At 52.7% G+C, this 14,578-nt stretch overlaps 1 protein-coding gene across 1 annotated transcript in view; it reads right to left on the reverse strand.

Moving 5' to 3' along the window:
* Nucleotides 1-14,578, reverse strand: part of KSR2 (kinase suppressor of ras 2) — a 294,653-nt gene that overhangs the window by 138,244 nt on the left and 141,831 nt on the right. The window contains exon 5 of the mRNA XM_039911188.1: nt 13,848-14,029. Coding sequence (XP_039767122.1) covers nt 13,848-14,029 — 182 coding nt within the window. The remainder of the gene's footprint in view (nt 1-13,847; nt 14,030-14,578) is intronic.

Genomic DNA, 14,578 nt, shown 5'->3' on the forward strand with positions numbered 1-14,578 from the left:
AACGGAAACCAGGAGAGACCAGAGGGGCCCTCCGGCGTGTGACCGACCGCTCATCCTCCGATCCTTTGTGGAAGGATCGGCTTTGTCCCGGGAGAAGCCGGAGCCCCAAAGCCCCGGAATCATCCATTTTGATGGACGGGGAAGGGTGAGGAGGGTCAGGCGTTGCGCTGACGGGAGCGACAGCAGACGTGACCTCCCGGGCCCCGGATCGGCGGAACCGTCTGACAGCCGTGACGGGACACACGGGAGGTTTGACGTCGGTGGGAGAGGAGCCCGTCTGCGGGGGCGAGGGGAGGGCAAGGCCAAGCAGGTGACTCCCCCATCTCCCTGAACACGCATCCGGACCGAGCTGACGGTCATCAAAGCCTGCTTGAACCCCCCTCTCCCCGGTCTCACCACCCTCAGACGAACCGGCCCACAATGTCAGTCTCCCCGACCCCTGGGTAAGAATAAGAATGATAATTGTGGTATTTGTTGAGCGCTTAATAATAATAATAATGGTGGTATTTGTTAAGCGCTTACTGTGTGTCGAGCACTGTTCTAAGCGCTGGGGGAGATACAGGGTCATCAGGTAATCTCTCCCCCGATTAGACTGTTCTCCCCCAATTAGACTGTTCTCCCCCGATTAGACCGTGCGCCCGTCAAAGGGCAGGGACCGTCTCTAACTGTTACCGATTTGTCCATTCCAAGCGCTTAGTACAGTGCTCTGCACATAGTGAGCGCTCAATAAATACTATTGAATGAATGAATGAGTGAATGAATGAATGAATCAGGTTGTCCCATCTGAGGCTCACAGTTAATCCCCATTTTCCAGATGAAGGAACTGAGGCCCAGAGAGTGAAGTGACTTGCCCCCAGTCACCCAGCTGACAAGTGGCAGAGCCGGAATTCGAACCCATGCCGTCTGACTCCCAAGCCCGCGCTCTTTCCACTGAGCCCCGCTGCTTCCCATGGTGCTTTACCGTGGTGCTTCCCGTGTGCTTTATCTCCCCCAGCGCTTAGAACAGTGCCCGGCACGTAGTAAGCGCTTAACAGATACCATTGATATTATCCCCATTTTCCAGATGAGGTCACTGAGGCACAGGGAAATGAAGTGAGTCGGCCAAGGTCACACAGAAGACAAGTGGCGGAGCCAGGATTAGAACACCCTGTGTGCAGATGAAGTACACATTAGGAAGTAATCATAAGGATAATAAAGATGATGTTGGTATTTGTTTGTTAAGCGCTTACTATGTGCAGAGCACTGTTCTAAGCGCTGAGGTAGATACAGGGTAATCAGATTGTCCCACGTGAGGCTCACGGCCTTCATCCCCATTTTCCAGATGAGGTCACTGAGGCCCAGAGAAGTGAAGTGACTTGTCCACAGTCACACAGCAGACAAGTGGTGGAGCCGGGATTAAAACCCACGACCTCTGACTCCACTAAGCCACGCTGCTTCTCCCAGCGCCTCGTGGGTGTCAAGCACTGTACTAAACGCTGGCGTCATCAGGTTGTACGCAGTCCCCGTCCCACACGGGACTCACGGTCTAAGGGGGAGGGGACAACGAGGATCGAACCCCCACTTTACAGACGAGGGAACTGAGGCCCGGGGCAGTGAACCGACTCACCCAAGGTCACACAGCAGACAAGTGGCAGAGCCAAGACTAGAACCCGGGTCCCTTGACCCTCTTTCCACTGGGCCACACTGCTCCTCCAAATGAATTTCCAGCTTCCTATTTTCAATCGGTTTTCCGAGGAAAGGTGAGTTTTGTTGGGGGATTTTTCCAGAGATGTGCAGTTCGGGGGTCAGGATGAGTGAGGAGCAGCAAAGAGACGCCCAAGTAGAGTGAGAAAATGTATCTGTTGATCTCTCGGCCGGATAGAGGAGCAGAAGGCCTACGGTGTGCAGTTGGCTTTTATCCTATTATCACCTTAACCGAAGCAATTTTGAAGGCGAGCCAAGTTCCCCAAGCCCGACACGGTGACATCTCCGTGCCAGGAGCCAGGGGGAGAAACCCACACGCCCCTCTGCCGGGATCGTCCCCCAGAGCCAGCTCAACGAGTCGGAAAGAATTAAGAAGGACATAAAAATATTTGCATTTCATTTGCATCTTCCTACCCGGACTGTGACGTCCATTCCTGGGCACTGCGGTATTCAGGAGTGAATTCTCTCTCCCGTGGAGGTTGCAATTCCTTGATTTTCTTCCTACGGTTTCTGCTAATGTCAGGCACTGTACTAAGCACTGGGGTAGAAACGAACTGATCAGGTTGGACGCGGTCCCTGTCCCACATGGGATTCACCGTCTTACGTTTACTGTGATAGCGTGGTCTCCCAAGCGCTTAGTACAGTCCTTTACCCGGTGAGAACTCAATAAACATGATTTGAGTGAATGAATTCCCCATCGGACAGATGAGGGAACGGAGGCCCCGGTGACCGTGAGACCGTGAGCCCGTTGTTGGGTAGGATTGTCTTTATCTGTTGCCAAATTGTACTTTCCCTGCGCTTAGTACAGTGCTCTGCACACCGTAGGCGCTCAATAAATACGATTGAACGAATGAACGAGGCTCGAAGAAGCCAAGTGACCTTTTTTCTTACGCTATTTGAGAAGCGCTTACTGGGCGGCACGCACTCAACTCGGCGCTGTTGGCTACAGTCCCCGCCCCACATGGGGCTCACGGTCTTCGGCCCCATTTTACAGATGAGGCAACGGAGGACGAGAGGAGTGACTAGCCCCAGGTCACACAGCAGAGACGGGGAGGAGCCAGGATTAGAACTCAGGCCCTTCTAACCCACCCTGGGGCCCACTGAGGTTGGTTTGGCAGACCTGGGGAGGGAGGCAGCGCTGGGCCTTTCTCGGTCATTCGGGGTCAGCCTAGCTCTTCAAAGACAGGAAATAGGGAGCTTCAGATGGCCAAACATCAATATCTCAACTAGAATAATAATAATAACTTCTCTGGGCCTCAGTTTCCTCATCTGTTAAATGGAGATTAAGACTGTGGGACAACCCGATGACCCTGTATCTACCCCAGCGCTTAAAACAGTGCTTGGCACATAGGAAGCGCTTAACAAATACCATCCTTATTATTATTACTACGTCTCACGAACCCGAGTCCTTTGGGGAGACAGACGGACACGCGAGCGTGTGTGTGTGAGCTGGCTCTTCTTTACAGGCCCAAACAAAGCCCGGAGTTGGGCTGTGCCCGGAAACCTGTCTGTCGGGACGGAACGAGCCGATCTCGGGAAATTCTCCCGGAGACGTGTCCCGTGGGGAGCCCGGTTCATCACTGGGATGTGAAAGGAGTCCTGCTGACCAGAGAAAATGGAGCGAACGAGGCTGAAAATCAACCACCGGGGGAAAAGAAGGGCGACGGGAAGCAGCGGAAACAGCGCGGGTCTTGGAGTCAGAAGGACCTGGGCTCTAAACCCGGCCCCGCCGCTTAATAATAAAAAGAAGATGGCATCTGTTAAGCGCTTACTGTGTGCCAAGCACTGTTCTAAGCGCTGGGGGAGATACAAGGTCGTCGGGTCGTCCCACGTGGGGCTCACGGTCTTCATCCCCATTTTCCAGATGAGGGAACTGAGGTCCAGAGAAGTGAAGCGACTCGGCCGAAGTCGCCCAGCTGACAAGTGGCGGAGCCGGGATTAGAACCCACGACCTTTGACTCCCAAGCCCGGGCCAAGCCACGCTGTTTCTCACACTTGCCTCCTGTGTGAGGTCGGGCGAGTCGCTTGGCTTCTCTGGGCCTCGGTTCCCTCATCTGCAAAATGGATCCAATACCTGTGCTCCCTCCTAATTAAACTGTGAGCCCCATGTGGGAACGGGTTACCTTGTATCTATCCCGGCGCTTAATACGGTGCTTGGTACAGAGTGAGTGCTTAACAAATACCACAATTATTTTATTGTTATTATTATTATTATTATTATCTCTCTGCATGCTGGAAGACTCCTCTAGATGGGATTTTGCTCAGTGCTCTGCACGGTGTCAGCACTCAGTAGAAACTACCATTTGAGCTAGAGAATAGACATTCTATGACCCCGTAATCCTCCGGTTGGCTAATCAATCAACCCTTCAATCCATCATATTTATTAAGCGCTTACCGTGTGCGGAGCACTGTTATAAGCCCTCGGGAGAATACGATCTATAAAATACGTATTATATCTATAAATTATATATCCTATCTATAAATGATATAAAGTTCTTTATTTATACTAACGTCTGTTTCCTGCTCCAGACTGTAAGCTTGTTGTGGGCAGGAAATGTGTTTACCAACTCTGTTGTAGTAATAAGAATAATTGTGGTATTTGTTGAGTGTTTACTATGTGCCAGGCACTGTACTGAGCGCTGGGGCGGATCCAAGCAAATCGGGTTGGACACAGTCCCTGTCCCACATGGGGCTCGCGGTCTCTATCCCCATGTAGAGAGGCAGCGTGGCTCAGTGGAAAGACCCCGGGTTTAGGAGTCAGAGGTCATGGGTTCTAATCCAAGCTCCGCCACCTAACAGGTGTGTGACTTTGGGCAAGTCACTTGACTTCTCAGTGCCTCAGTGACCTCGTCTGTAAAATGGGGATTAAGACTGTGAACCTCACGTGGGACCACCTGATTACCCCAGCGCTTAGAACAGTGCTTGGCACTTAGTAAGCGCTTAACAAATACCACCATTATTGTTATTATTATATGCAGAGTACTGTGATAATAATGTTGGTATTTGTTAAGCGCTTACTGTGTGCAGAACACTGTTCTGAGCGCTGGGGTAGATACAGGGTAATCCGGTTGTCCCACGTGGGGCTCACAGTCTTAATCCCCATTTTACAGATGAGGCGACTGAGGCACCGAGAAGTGAAGTGACTCGCCCACAGTCACACAGCTGACAAGGGGCAGAGCCGGGATTCGAACCCATGACCTCTGACTCCCAAGCCCGGGCTCTTTCCACTGAGCCACGCTGCTTCCTATAGCCACGCTGCTTCCTATACTGTACTAAACGCTTGGCGGGGGGGGCGGCACAGTGCAGTAGAGTAGATAGACATGATTCCTGTCCTTAAGGAACTTACAGCCTAGTGGGTGCAGAGCACTGTACTAAGCGCTCTGGGGAGCACAGTGCAGTAGAGTTGAAAGGCAGGATACAGTCTTCTGTCTGATCACTGTTAATTAACTGCTCACTTACATTTGTATAATAATAATAATAATGGTATTTATCCACAATTGATTTTAATGTCTGTCTTCCCCTGTAGACTTTAAGTTCCTCGTGGACAAGGATCACCAATTCTATTATACTGGACTTTCCCAAACGCTTAGTACAGTGCTCTGCACACAGTAAGCACTCCATAAATACCACCGATTGATTGAGCGATTGAACACTCCCTAGGGGCCAGGGCACTAAGTTAAGATCTGGGGCAGACTCAAGATAGTCTAAGACACAGGGCTCAAAGTGTGACTTTTTTGCTCTTTTACTTATTGGATATTTGGCAATTTACATCAAATTCACTCCCCAGTTAGATTGTAAGTACCTTTAGTGCAGAGCAGCCAGGGAGATACCAGTAAATTCTAAAGCTGGTGAGGGGGAAGAGAAGAGGAGGAGAAGAAGGAGGAGGAGAAAGAAGAGGAAGAGGAGTGGAAGGAGGAGGAGGAGAAAGAAGAGGAAGAGGAGGAGTGGGAGGAGGACAAGGAGAAAGAGGAGAAAGAAGAGGAGGAGAAAGAGGAGGAAAAAAAAGGAGAAGAGGCGAAAACAAGGAGAAAGGGAGGAGGAGGAGGAAAATAAAGAGGAGGAAAGAAGAAAGAGGAGAAAAAGGAGGAGGAGGAAGGGGGAAAAGGAGAAGGGATGGAGGAAGAGGAATAAAGGAAGAAGAAGAGGAGAAAAAGGAGAAGAGGAGGAAAAGGAGAAAGGGAGAAGGAGGTGAAAGAGGAATAAAGACGATAAAAAGGGGAGGAGGAGGAGAAAGAAGACTGAAGAAGAGCAGGAAAAGGAGAAAGGGAGAAGGAGGTGAAAGAGGAATAAAGAAGATAAAAAGGGGAGGAGGAGGAGAAAGAAGAATGAAGAAGAGGAGGAAAAGGAGAAAGGGAGAAGGAGGTGAAAGAGGAATAAAGAAGATAAAAAGGGGAGGAGGAGGAGAAGGAAGAATGAAGAAGAGGAGGAAAAGGAGAAAGGGAGAAGGAGGTGAAAGAGGAATAAAGACGATAAAAAGGGGAGGAGGAGGAGGAATGATAAAGGGGGAGGGGGAAGAGGAGAGGGAAAAGAGGAGAAAAAGGGAAAGGGAAGGAGGAAAAAAGAGGAGGAAGGGGGGGAGAGAAGAAAGAGGAAGAGGCGGAGGGGAAGGGCAGAGGGGATGCGGAGACCTTTAAGAGCAGGATGCCGACCCACCCTTCCAGAACCCTGAGGAACTTTTCAGGGGCAGGGGGCTGGATTTAATCACCTCCGTCTTTCCTCTTCCCAAACCACTTTCTAGCAACACCTCGCTCTCGACTCTCCCCTCGCTCACCCAGTTTCCCCAGCCTGCCGCACTCTCCCACCTACAGGCCGCAGTTGCTTTCTTTGTTGTTTCTCGCTAGTATTTGTTAAGCGCTTCCTCTGCGGCAGGTACGGTACTGAGCGATGGGGCGAACGCAAGGTTGGACGCCGTCCCTATCCTACACGGGGCTCTCAGAATGAATCCCCATTTTCCAGATGAGATCATCGAGGCCCAGAGACGTCAAGCGACTGGGCCGAGGTCACGCAGCAGACAAGGGGCAGATCGGGAACTGGAACCCAGGTCCCCCTGACTGTGTCCAACCCGATGGGCTTGTATTCACCCCGGGGCTTAGTAGAGAAGCAGTGTAGCTCAGTGGAAAGAGCTCGGGTTTGGGAGTCAGAGGGCATGGTTCGAATCCCGGCTCTGCCACTTGGCAGCTGGGTGACTGTGGGCGAGTCTCTTCACTTCTCTGGGCCTCAGTTACCTCGTCTGGAAAATGGGGATTAAGACTGTGAGCCTCACGCGGTACAACCCGATGACCCTGGATCTCCCCCAGCGCTTAGAACAGTGCTCTGCACATAGTAAGCGCCTAACAAATACCAACATTATTATTATTATTATTATTATTGAGCACGGGCCTGCGAGTCAGAAGGTCATGGGTTCTAACCTCAGCTCCACCTGCGTGACCAGGGATAAGTCACTTCTCTGTGCCTCAGTGACCTCATCTGTAAAATGGGGATCAACAGCCTCATGTGGGACAACCTGATTACCCTGTATCTTAGAACAGTGCTCTGAGCATAGTAAGCGCGTAACAAATACCAACATTATTATTACGGTGCCTGGCGCATAGTAAGCACTTAAGAAACGCTGCTATTATTAAGACTGTTATTATCACCTAATATAGTAACCGCACTAAGTGGGTGCTCGGTAAATAAATGCTTCCTCTACTACGGCTCAGGGGCACCGTTTATCTCGCCCGATTTTCTCTCAGAGAGGGAGAATCTAACTTCTCTCGGTTCCCGACCGTGCCGCGGAGCTACTTTTAACTCGGTGACAGACATTTTGTCTGGCACGAGGTTGTCGCAGATGTCATCACTCTCGCCCAGTAAATCCCGGCGGGAGAACTGGTGTGAGGAGCGGCAGGAGAGGAGTCACGGGTCCTGGGTTCTGGGTCCTCTCCGGGACTTCTGTGCCGGACACGGTCTCTGTCACCGATCCCCTCCGGACTTTCCTTTTTCCACCTGCCAACACCGGCCTCGGATGGAGGTTTCTGGGGATCTTCAAGGTGCCGCCGGATCAGCGACCATCCTGAGGCCCGGGAGGAGAACGGCGACCGGAACGGCAATCGAAACGGCAGGGGGAAGGACGGGCCGTCAGGAGACCTGGATTCTAGTCCCGGTTCTGAGGCTGACCGGCTGTGTGACCTTGGGCGAGTGAGTTGATGTCTCTGAGCCCCGGCTGCCTCATCCGTAGATCCGCCTCCGGGGCCTAAAGCACCGTGAGAAGCCATCGATCGACTGCTGGAGACGTACTGCGGAAGTTCAAACCGTATCTTTGGAGGAGCTTCCCGCTGGACGGGGAAGGCGGCCAAGCGCTTAGTACAGTGCTCTGCACAGAGTAAGTGCTCAATAAGTACTATTGAATGAGATAGTGGCCCGTGGAGATGGAACTCCGCGCTGTGGGAAGCGGCGTGGCTTAGTGGCAAGAGCCCGGGCTTGGGATTCGGAGGTCATGGTTTCTAATCCCCGCTCTACCCTTATCAGCTGTGTGACTTGGGGCAAGTCGTTTAACTTCTCTGTGCCTCAGTTCCCTCATCTCTAAAATGGGGATTGAGAGTGTGAGTTCCACATGGGACAACCTGATTAGCTTGCATCTCCCCCAGCGCTCGGAACAGTGCTCTGCACATAGTAAGCCCTTAACAAATACCAACATTATTATTATTATTATTATTGAGCATGGGCCTGGGAGTCAGAAGGTCATGGGTTCTAACCTCAGCTCCATCTGCGTGACCAGGGATAAGTCACTTCTCTGTGCCTCAGTTCCCTCATCTGTAAAATGGGGATTGAGTCTGCGAGCCCCAAATGGGACAGGGGCTGTGGCCAACTCAGATTTGCTTGAATCCACCCCCGTGCTTACTTCACGCTTACTTAGAAAAGCGGCGTGGCTCAGGTGGAAAGAGGCCGGGCTTGGGAGTCAGAGGGCATGGGTTCGAATCCCAGCTCCGCCACTTGTCAGCTGTGTGACTGTGGGCAAGTCACTTCACTTCTCTGTGCCTCAGTTCCCTCATCTGTAAAATAGCGATGAAGACTGTGAGCCTCATGAGGGACAACCTGATGACCCTGTATCTCCCCCAGCGCTTAGAACAGTGCTCTGCACATAGTAAGTGCTTAATACCAACATTTATTTTATTTTAGAATTTTTTTTCAGGGCCTGGCACATATTAAGGGCTTAACAAATACATCCTGATCATCATTATAATTATTATTATGAACCCAGGTCCTCCGACTCCCAGGTCTGGGCTCTTTCCACTAGCCCACACTGTCCTTCCTTCCTGCTCATTCACCACCACTTGCAGAAAGTCACACCGAGAAATTTCCAACCGAGTCTTCACAGACTCCATCACCCGAAACTTGGGCTCGGCCTCAGGGAGCGGCTCTTCTCCAAGCAGCTCTTGGAGTCGCCAACGAGTTACCTTATTAAAACCCCATCTCATCCTTCCTGCTCGATGGTCCCTTTCTGCAGTTGGCGCGTCATGTTCGCACCCTTTAATAAATACACCGAGGTGGCTTGTTCTAGACCCAGTCGGACAAGGTCAACCAAGATTAAATGCAGGCTCTAGCCTGTCTTCTCCATCAACACGAGACACGGAATCGTCACCAACCGGGGCTGGCTGAACGCCGCGCGGACAAACCATCGGGAAAAGTCCCGGGGCCGAAAAGCCGCCGCTGAACGTTGTGAAGCGTTTAGTACAGCGCTCTGCACACGGAAAGCGCTCAAGAAATACCACTGGCTGAGCTGAGCCTGCTCTCCCTTGCTCTAACACTTTTGAACTTTCCTACCTCCTCCATAGCACTTAATAATAATAATGGTGGTATTTGGTAAGCACTTACAATGTGCAGAGCACTGTTCTAAGCGCTGGGGGAGATACAGGGTCATCAGGTCGCCCCACGTGAGGCTCACAGTCTTCATCCCATTTTCAGATGAGGTCACTGAGGCACCGAAAAGTGAAGCATCTTCACAAAGTCACCCAGCTGACAGGTGGCGGAGCCAGGATTAGAACCCACGACCTCTGACTCCGAAGCCCGGGCTCTTTCCGCCGAGCCACGCTGCTTCTCTGGAGCATTAGCAGTGGCCTAGAGGAAAGCGCACAGGCCTGGGACTCAGAAGGATCTGGGTTCTAATCCCGGCTCTGCCCTTTACCTGCAGGGTAACCTTGGTCAATTCTCTGTGTCTCAGTTCCCTCATCTGGAAAATGGGGATTTCATACCTCTTCCTCCTCCGATTTAGACTGTGAGCCCCATGTGGAACCCGATTATCTAGTATCTACCCCGAGGCTTAGCACAGTGCTCCGCACAGAATAAGCGCTCAATAAATACAATTGAATGTATGAGGGACAGGGGCGGTGTCTAACTTGATTTGGTCGTATCCACCCTAGCATTCTGTGCAGTCCTGGTGACCTTGGGCAAGCTACTTAACTTCTCTGTGCCTCAGTTCCCTCATCTGTAAAATGGGAGGTAAGACTGTGAGCCCCACGTGGGACCACCTGATTACCCCGTATCTACCCCAGCGCTTAATACAGCGCTCGGCACATAGTAAGCCCTTAACGAATACCGTCGTTATTATCGTTATCTAGCGTGGTCAAAATAAATACACTGAGAAGGCGGATAGACATCACAGGGAAGCAGCAGATGAGGTCACTGAGGCACCGAGAATCGAAGTGACTTGCCCAAAGTCACCCAGCTGACGGGTAGTGGAGCCGGGATTAGAACCCAAGACCTCTGACTCCCAAGCCCGGGCTCTTTCCACTGAGCCACGCTGCCTCTCTAAGTGGCGTGGGGCTGGGAGGGGGGACGAGTTAGACCGTAAGCCCGTCAAAGGGCAGGGACCGTCTCTATCTGTTGCCGATTTGTCCATTCCAAGCGGTTAGTACAGTGCTCTGCACATAGTAAGCGCTCAATAAATACTATTGAATGAATGAATCAATTAAGGGAGCAATTCAGGGCGGCGCCGAAGGGAGTGGGAGAAGAGGAAGGAAGGCGTAGTCAGGGAAGGCCTCTGGGAGGAGACGGGCCCTCAATGAGGGTTTGAAGAGGGGGAGAGTCATCGTCGGTGGGATTTGAGGAGGGAGGGCGTTCCGGACCTGAGGCGGGACGCGGGCCGGGGGTCGGCGGCGAGAGAGACGAAATCGAGGTACTACGCTGTCTCTACGGCTACTCCTCTACTACGACAACGAAAACGATGAATGAGGCCCCCACTGAGCGCTGTTATCCCACAATTTTCTCACTCGAGGGAAGAGAGGTACCCTTCTTGGATTATTAATAATAACAACAACAGTAACGATGGTCTTTGTTAAGCGCTTACTAGGTGCCGAGCCCTGTTCTAAGCACTGGAGTAGAAACAGGGTAATCGGGTTGTCCCGCGTGGGGCTCACGGCCTTCATCCCCATTTTCCAGATGAGGTCCCGGAGGCCCAGGGAAGTGAAGCGGCTCGCCCGAGTTCGCACAGCAGACGAGTGGCGGAGCCGGGATTAGAACCCACGTCCTCGGACTCCCAAGCCCGGGCTCTTGCCACTGAGCCGCGCTGCATCCAGACTCATGCCTCTGATTAATTCATTCATTCATTCATTCAATCGATCATATTCATTGATCGCTTACTAAGTGCAAAACACTGTACTAAACACTTGGGAAAGTACAATATAACAACAGACACATTCCTGCCCCCAACAAGCTCACGGTCAAGAAAAGCGGCACGGTACCTTCATTCACTCAATCGTATTTATTGAGCGCTTACTATGTGCAGAGCACTGTACTAAGCGCTCAGAATGGTACGGTGAGTAGAGCCCGGGCCTGGGAGTCTGAGGGTCATGGGTTTGAATCCCAGCTCTGCCACTTGTCAGCTGTGTGACTGTGGGCAAGTCACTTCACTTCTCTGGGCCTCAGTGACCTCATCTGGAAAATGGGGACGAAGACTCTGAGCCTCCCGTGGGACAACCTGATGACCCCGCATCTCCCCCAGCGCTCAGAACAGGGCTCTGCACATAGTAAGCGCTTAACGTACACCACCCTTATTAAGGTCACCGGTTCTGATCCCGACTCGGTCACTTGTCCGCTGCGGGACCTTGGGTAAGTCACTTCACCTCTCTGGGCCTCGGCGACCTCATCTGGGATTGAGTCTGGGAACCCCACGTGGGACAGGGGCCGTGTCCAGGTTGCTCGTATCCGCCCCGGCGCTCAGTACAGTGCCTGGCACAGAGTAGGCGCTCAAATCCCATCAGGATGACGATGATCAGGCCTTGCGGACCCTCAAACCACCAGGCAGGGCCTAAGCGACGCCCGCAAAATGGCGGGCAGCTCGACCCAGAGGAAGAGCCGTCATCCCCCTCCGAGGCCCCCTCTTTCCTCGAGGCCATCGCCGCCCCGTCGCCGGGAGCCGGCTTCGAATTCCCGCCCTCCCGCCCACCCATCTCCCGGCCCTCCTCTCTTCCCCCGCTCAGCGCCACGCGGCGAGCAGACGCCACCGTTTCTGCTCGGATGGAGCCGGAGAAGGGCCCGCCAGGTGACGAGCCGGTAATCGGCGCCGTTCGGGAGGGAGAGGCGAGTTGGCGAGCTGAACGCCCGGCAGGGAGGAAGGGGGAGGGCGTCGCACCTGGCCCGTCACGTGGAAACTCATTTTCCATCCCGACTTTCCAGCGGTCGTCTAGCTCCGGGGGCCCCGGATGGAGGACGGGGAGAAAGGATCACCTGCTTTGCACACAGTAAGCACTTACCAAGTGCCTTTTTTTTCTCTGACCCTCATCTGTAAAATGGGGATTAAGACCGTGAGCCCCATGTGGGACAGGGACTGCGTCCACCCGATGATCTTCTACCCACCCCAGCGCTTAGAACAGTGCCTGGCGTCTAGTAAGTGCTTAACAAATACCAAAACTCTTAAAAACCGCCATTATTTCGCCAACATGCTGGAACGCCGGGAGGCTGGATATTCAGAGGCAGAGAGTTTCTCTCCCTCCTCTTCGGACATAATGGACACTGGATTCCCGCCGTAGTGGCTACAGCCCGGGCCTGGGAGTCAGAAGGTCGTGGGTTCTAATCCCGACTCCGCCACTTGTCTGCTACGTGACCTTGGCCAAGTGGCTTCACTTCTCTGGGCCTCAGCGACCTCATCCGGAAAATGGGGATGAAGACTGGGAGCCCTACGGGGGACAACCCGATTGGCTGGTATCCGCCCCAACGCTTAGTACAGTGCCTGGCACATAGTAAGTGCCCAACAAATACCATAGTTATTATTACGATGATGATGATGATTTTTCCGGCCCCATTAGCCCCTTTATGGCACCTCCCAGTTATAACCTTTTATAACTTATAAAAGTTGGATTATATATAACATAATCTACCATAATATAACCTTTAACCTTTATATCCCGGCTCCGCCACCTGTCAGCTGTGTGACTGTGGGCAAGTCACTTCACTTCTCTGTGCCTCAGTGACCTCATCTGGAAAATGGGGATTAAGACTGTGAGCCCCAAGTGGGACGACCTGATGACCCCGTATCTCTCCCAGCGCTTAGAACGGTGCTCGGCACATAGTAAGCGCTTAACAAATACCAACATTATTATTATTATTATTAATCCCGGCTCCGCCCCTTGTCCGCTGTGTGACCTCGAACAAGTCACTCCCCTTCTCTACACCTCAGTTACGACATCTGCAAAATGGGGATGGAGACTGTGAGCCCTCACGAGGGACGGAGCCCGGGTCCGACCCGCTCTCCTTGAACCAACACCAGCGCTTAGCAGGGCGCCTGCCACGTAGTCAGCGCTTAGAGAAGCAGCGTGGCTCCGTGGAAAGAGCCCGGGGTTGGGAGTCAGGGGTCATGGGTTCGAACCCCGGCTCCGCCACTTGTCAGCTGTGGGACTGTGGGCGAGTCGCTTCACTTCTCTTTGCCTCAGTTCCCTCATCTCTAAAATGGGGATGAAGACCGCGAGCCTCACGTGGGACGACCCGATGACCCTGTATCTCCCCCAGCGCTCAGAACGGTGCCCGGCACATAGTAAGCGCTTAACAGAGACCAACATTATTATTAAGAAATACCATCGTGGTTATCATCCCCGCTGAAATGACCCAGCCGAGGTCTCGCACCGCAGCCCGGTGACCCCCGCGGGGAAAACGACCACCCTAGTGACGGCGGGCCTCGTTAACCGCCGACTTACTTGAGGAGACGTTGGCGTCGGTGTGGACGGGAGGCGTGGAGGGAAGGAAGGGCGGGTAGCCGACGAAGAAAGACCGGACGGATCTCTCGCACAGGAGTGGGGAGCGCTGGGCCGGAAGGTTCTCGCAGCTGCCAACGCTCGTGTGGATCTTCAGGTTCAAGGGCTTGCTCTTCTTCTTGGTTCTGCCGGACACCGAAGGGAGAGGAGGAGAAGAAGAAGATTGATAATTGTGGTCACTGTTAGGCCCTTACTACGTGCCAAGCACTCTTCTAAGCGCGGGGGTAGATGCAGGGTAATGAGGTTGTCCCACTTTTAATCCCCATTTTCCAGATGAGGGAACTGAGGCCCAGAGAAGTCAAGTGGCTTGCCCAAGGTCACACAGCTGGCAAGAGGCGGCGCCGGGATTAGAACCCATGACCTCTGACTCCCAGGCCCGGGCTCTTGCCGCTGAGCCACGCTGCTCCTCCTCTAAGAAACGATAAGGGCAAAAAAAACTTGGGGGGAGGTCCGGTGACGGGGAGGGGTACCCGTCCCCAAGCTGACGTGTTAGTGGGAAAAGAAAGGTGTTAGTAAAATAAATAATCAATAAATAATGACGGTGTTTGCTATTGTTAATGAGATGTACATCACCTTGATTCTGTTTATTTCCTATTGCTTTAATGAGATGTTCTTCCCCTCGATTCTATTTATCGCCATCGTTCTCGTCCGTCCGTCTCCCCCGATTAGACCGT

The sequence above is a fragment of the Ornithorhynchus anatinus genome, chromosome 2 (genome assembly GCF_004115215.2).
Source record: "Ornithorhynchus anatinus isolate Pmale09 chromosome 2, mOrnAna1.pri.v4, whole genome shotgun sequence".
Taxonomy (NCBI): Eukaryota; Metazoa; Chordata; class Mammalia; order Monotremata; family Ornithorhynchidae; genus Ornithorhynchus; species Ornithorhynchus anatinus.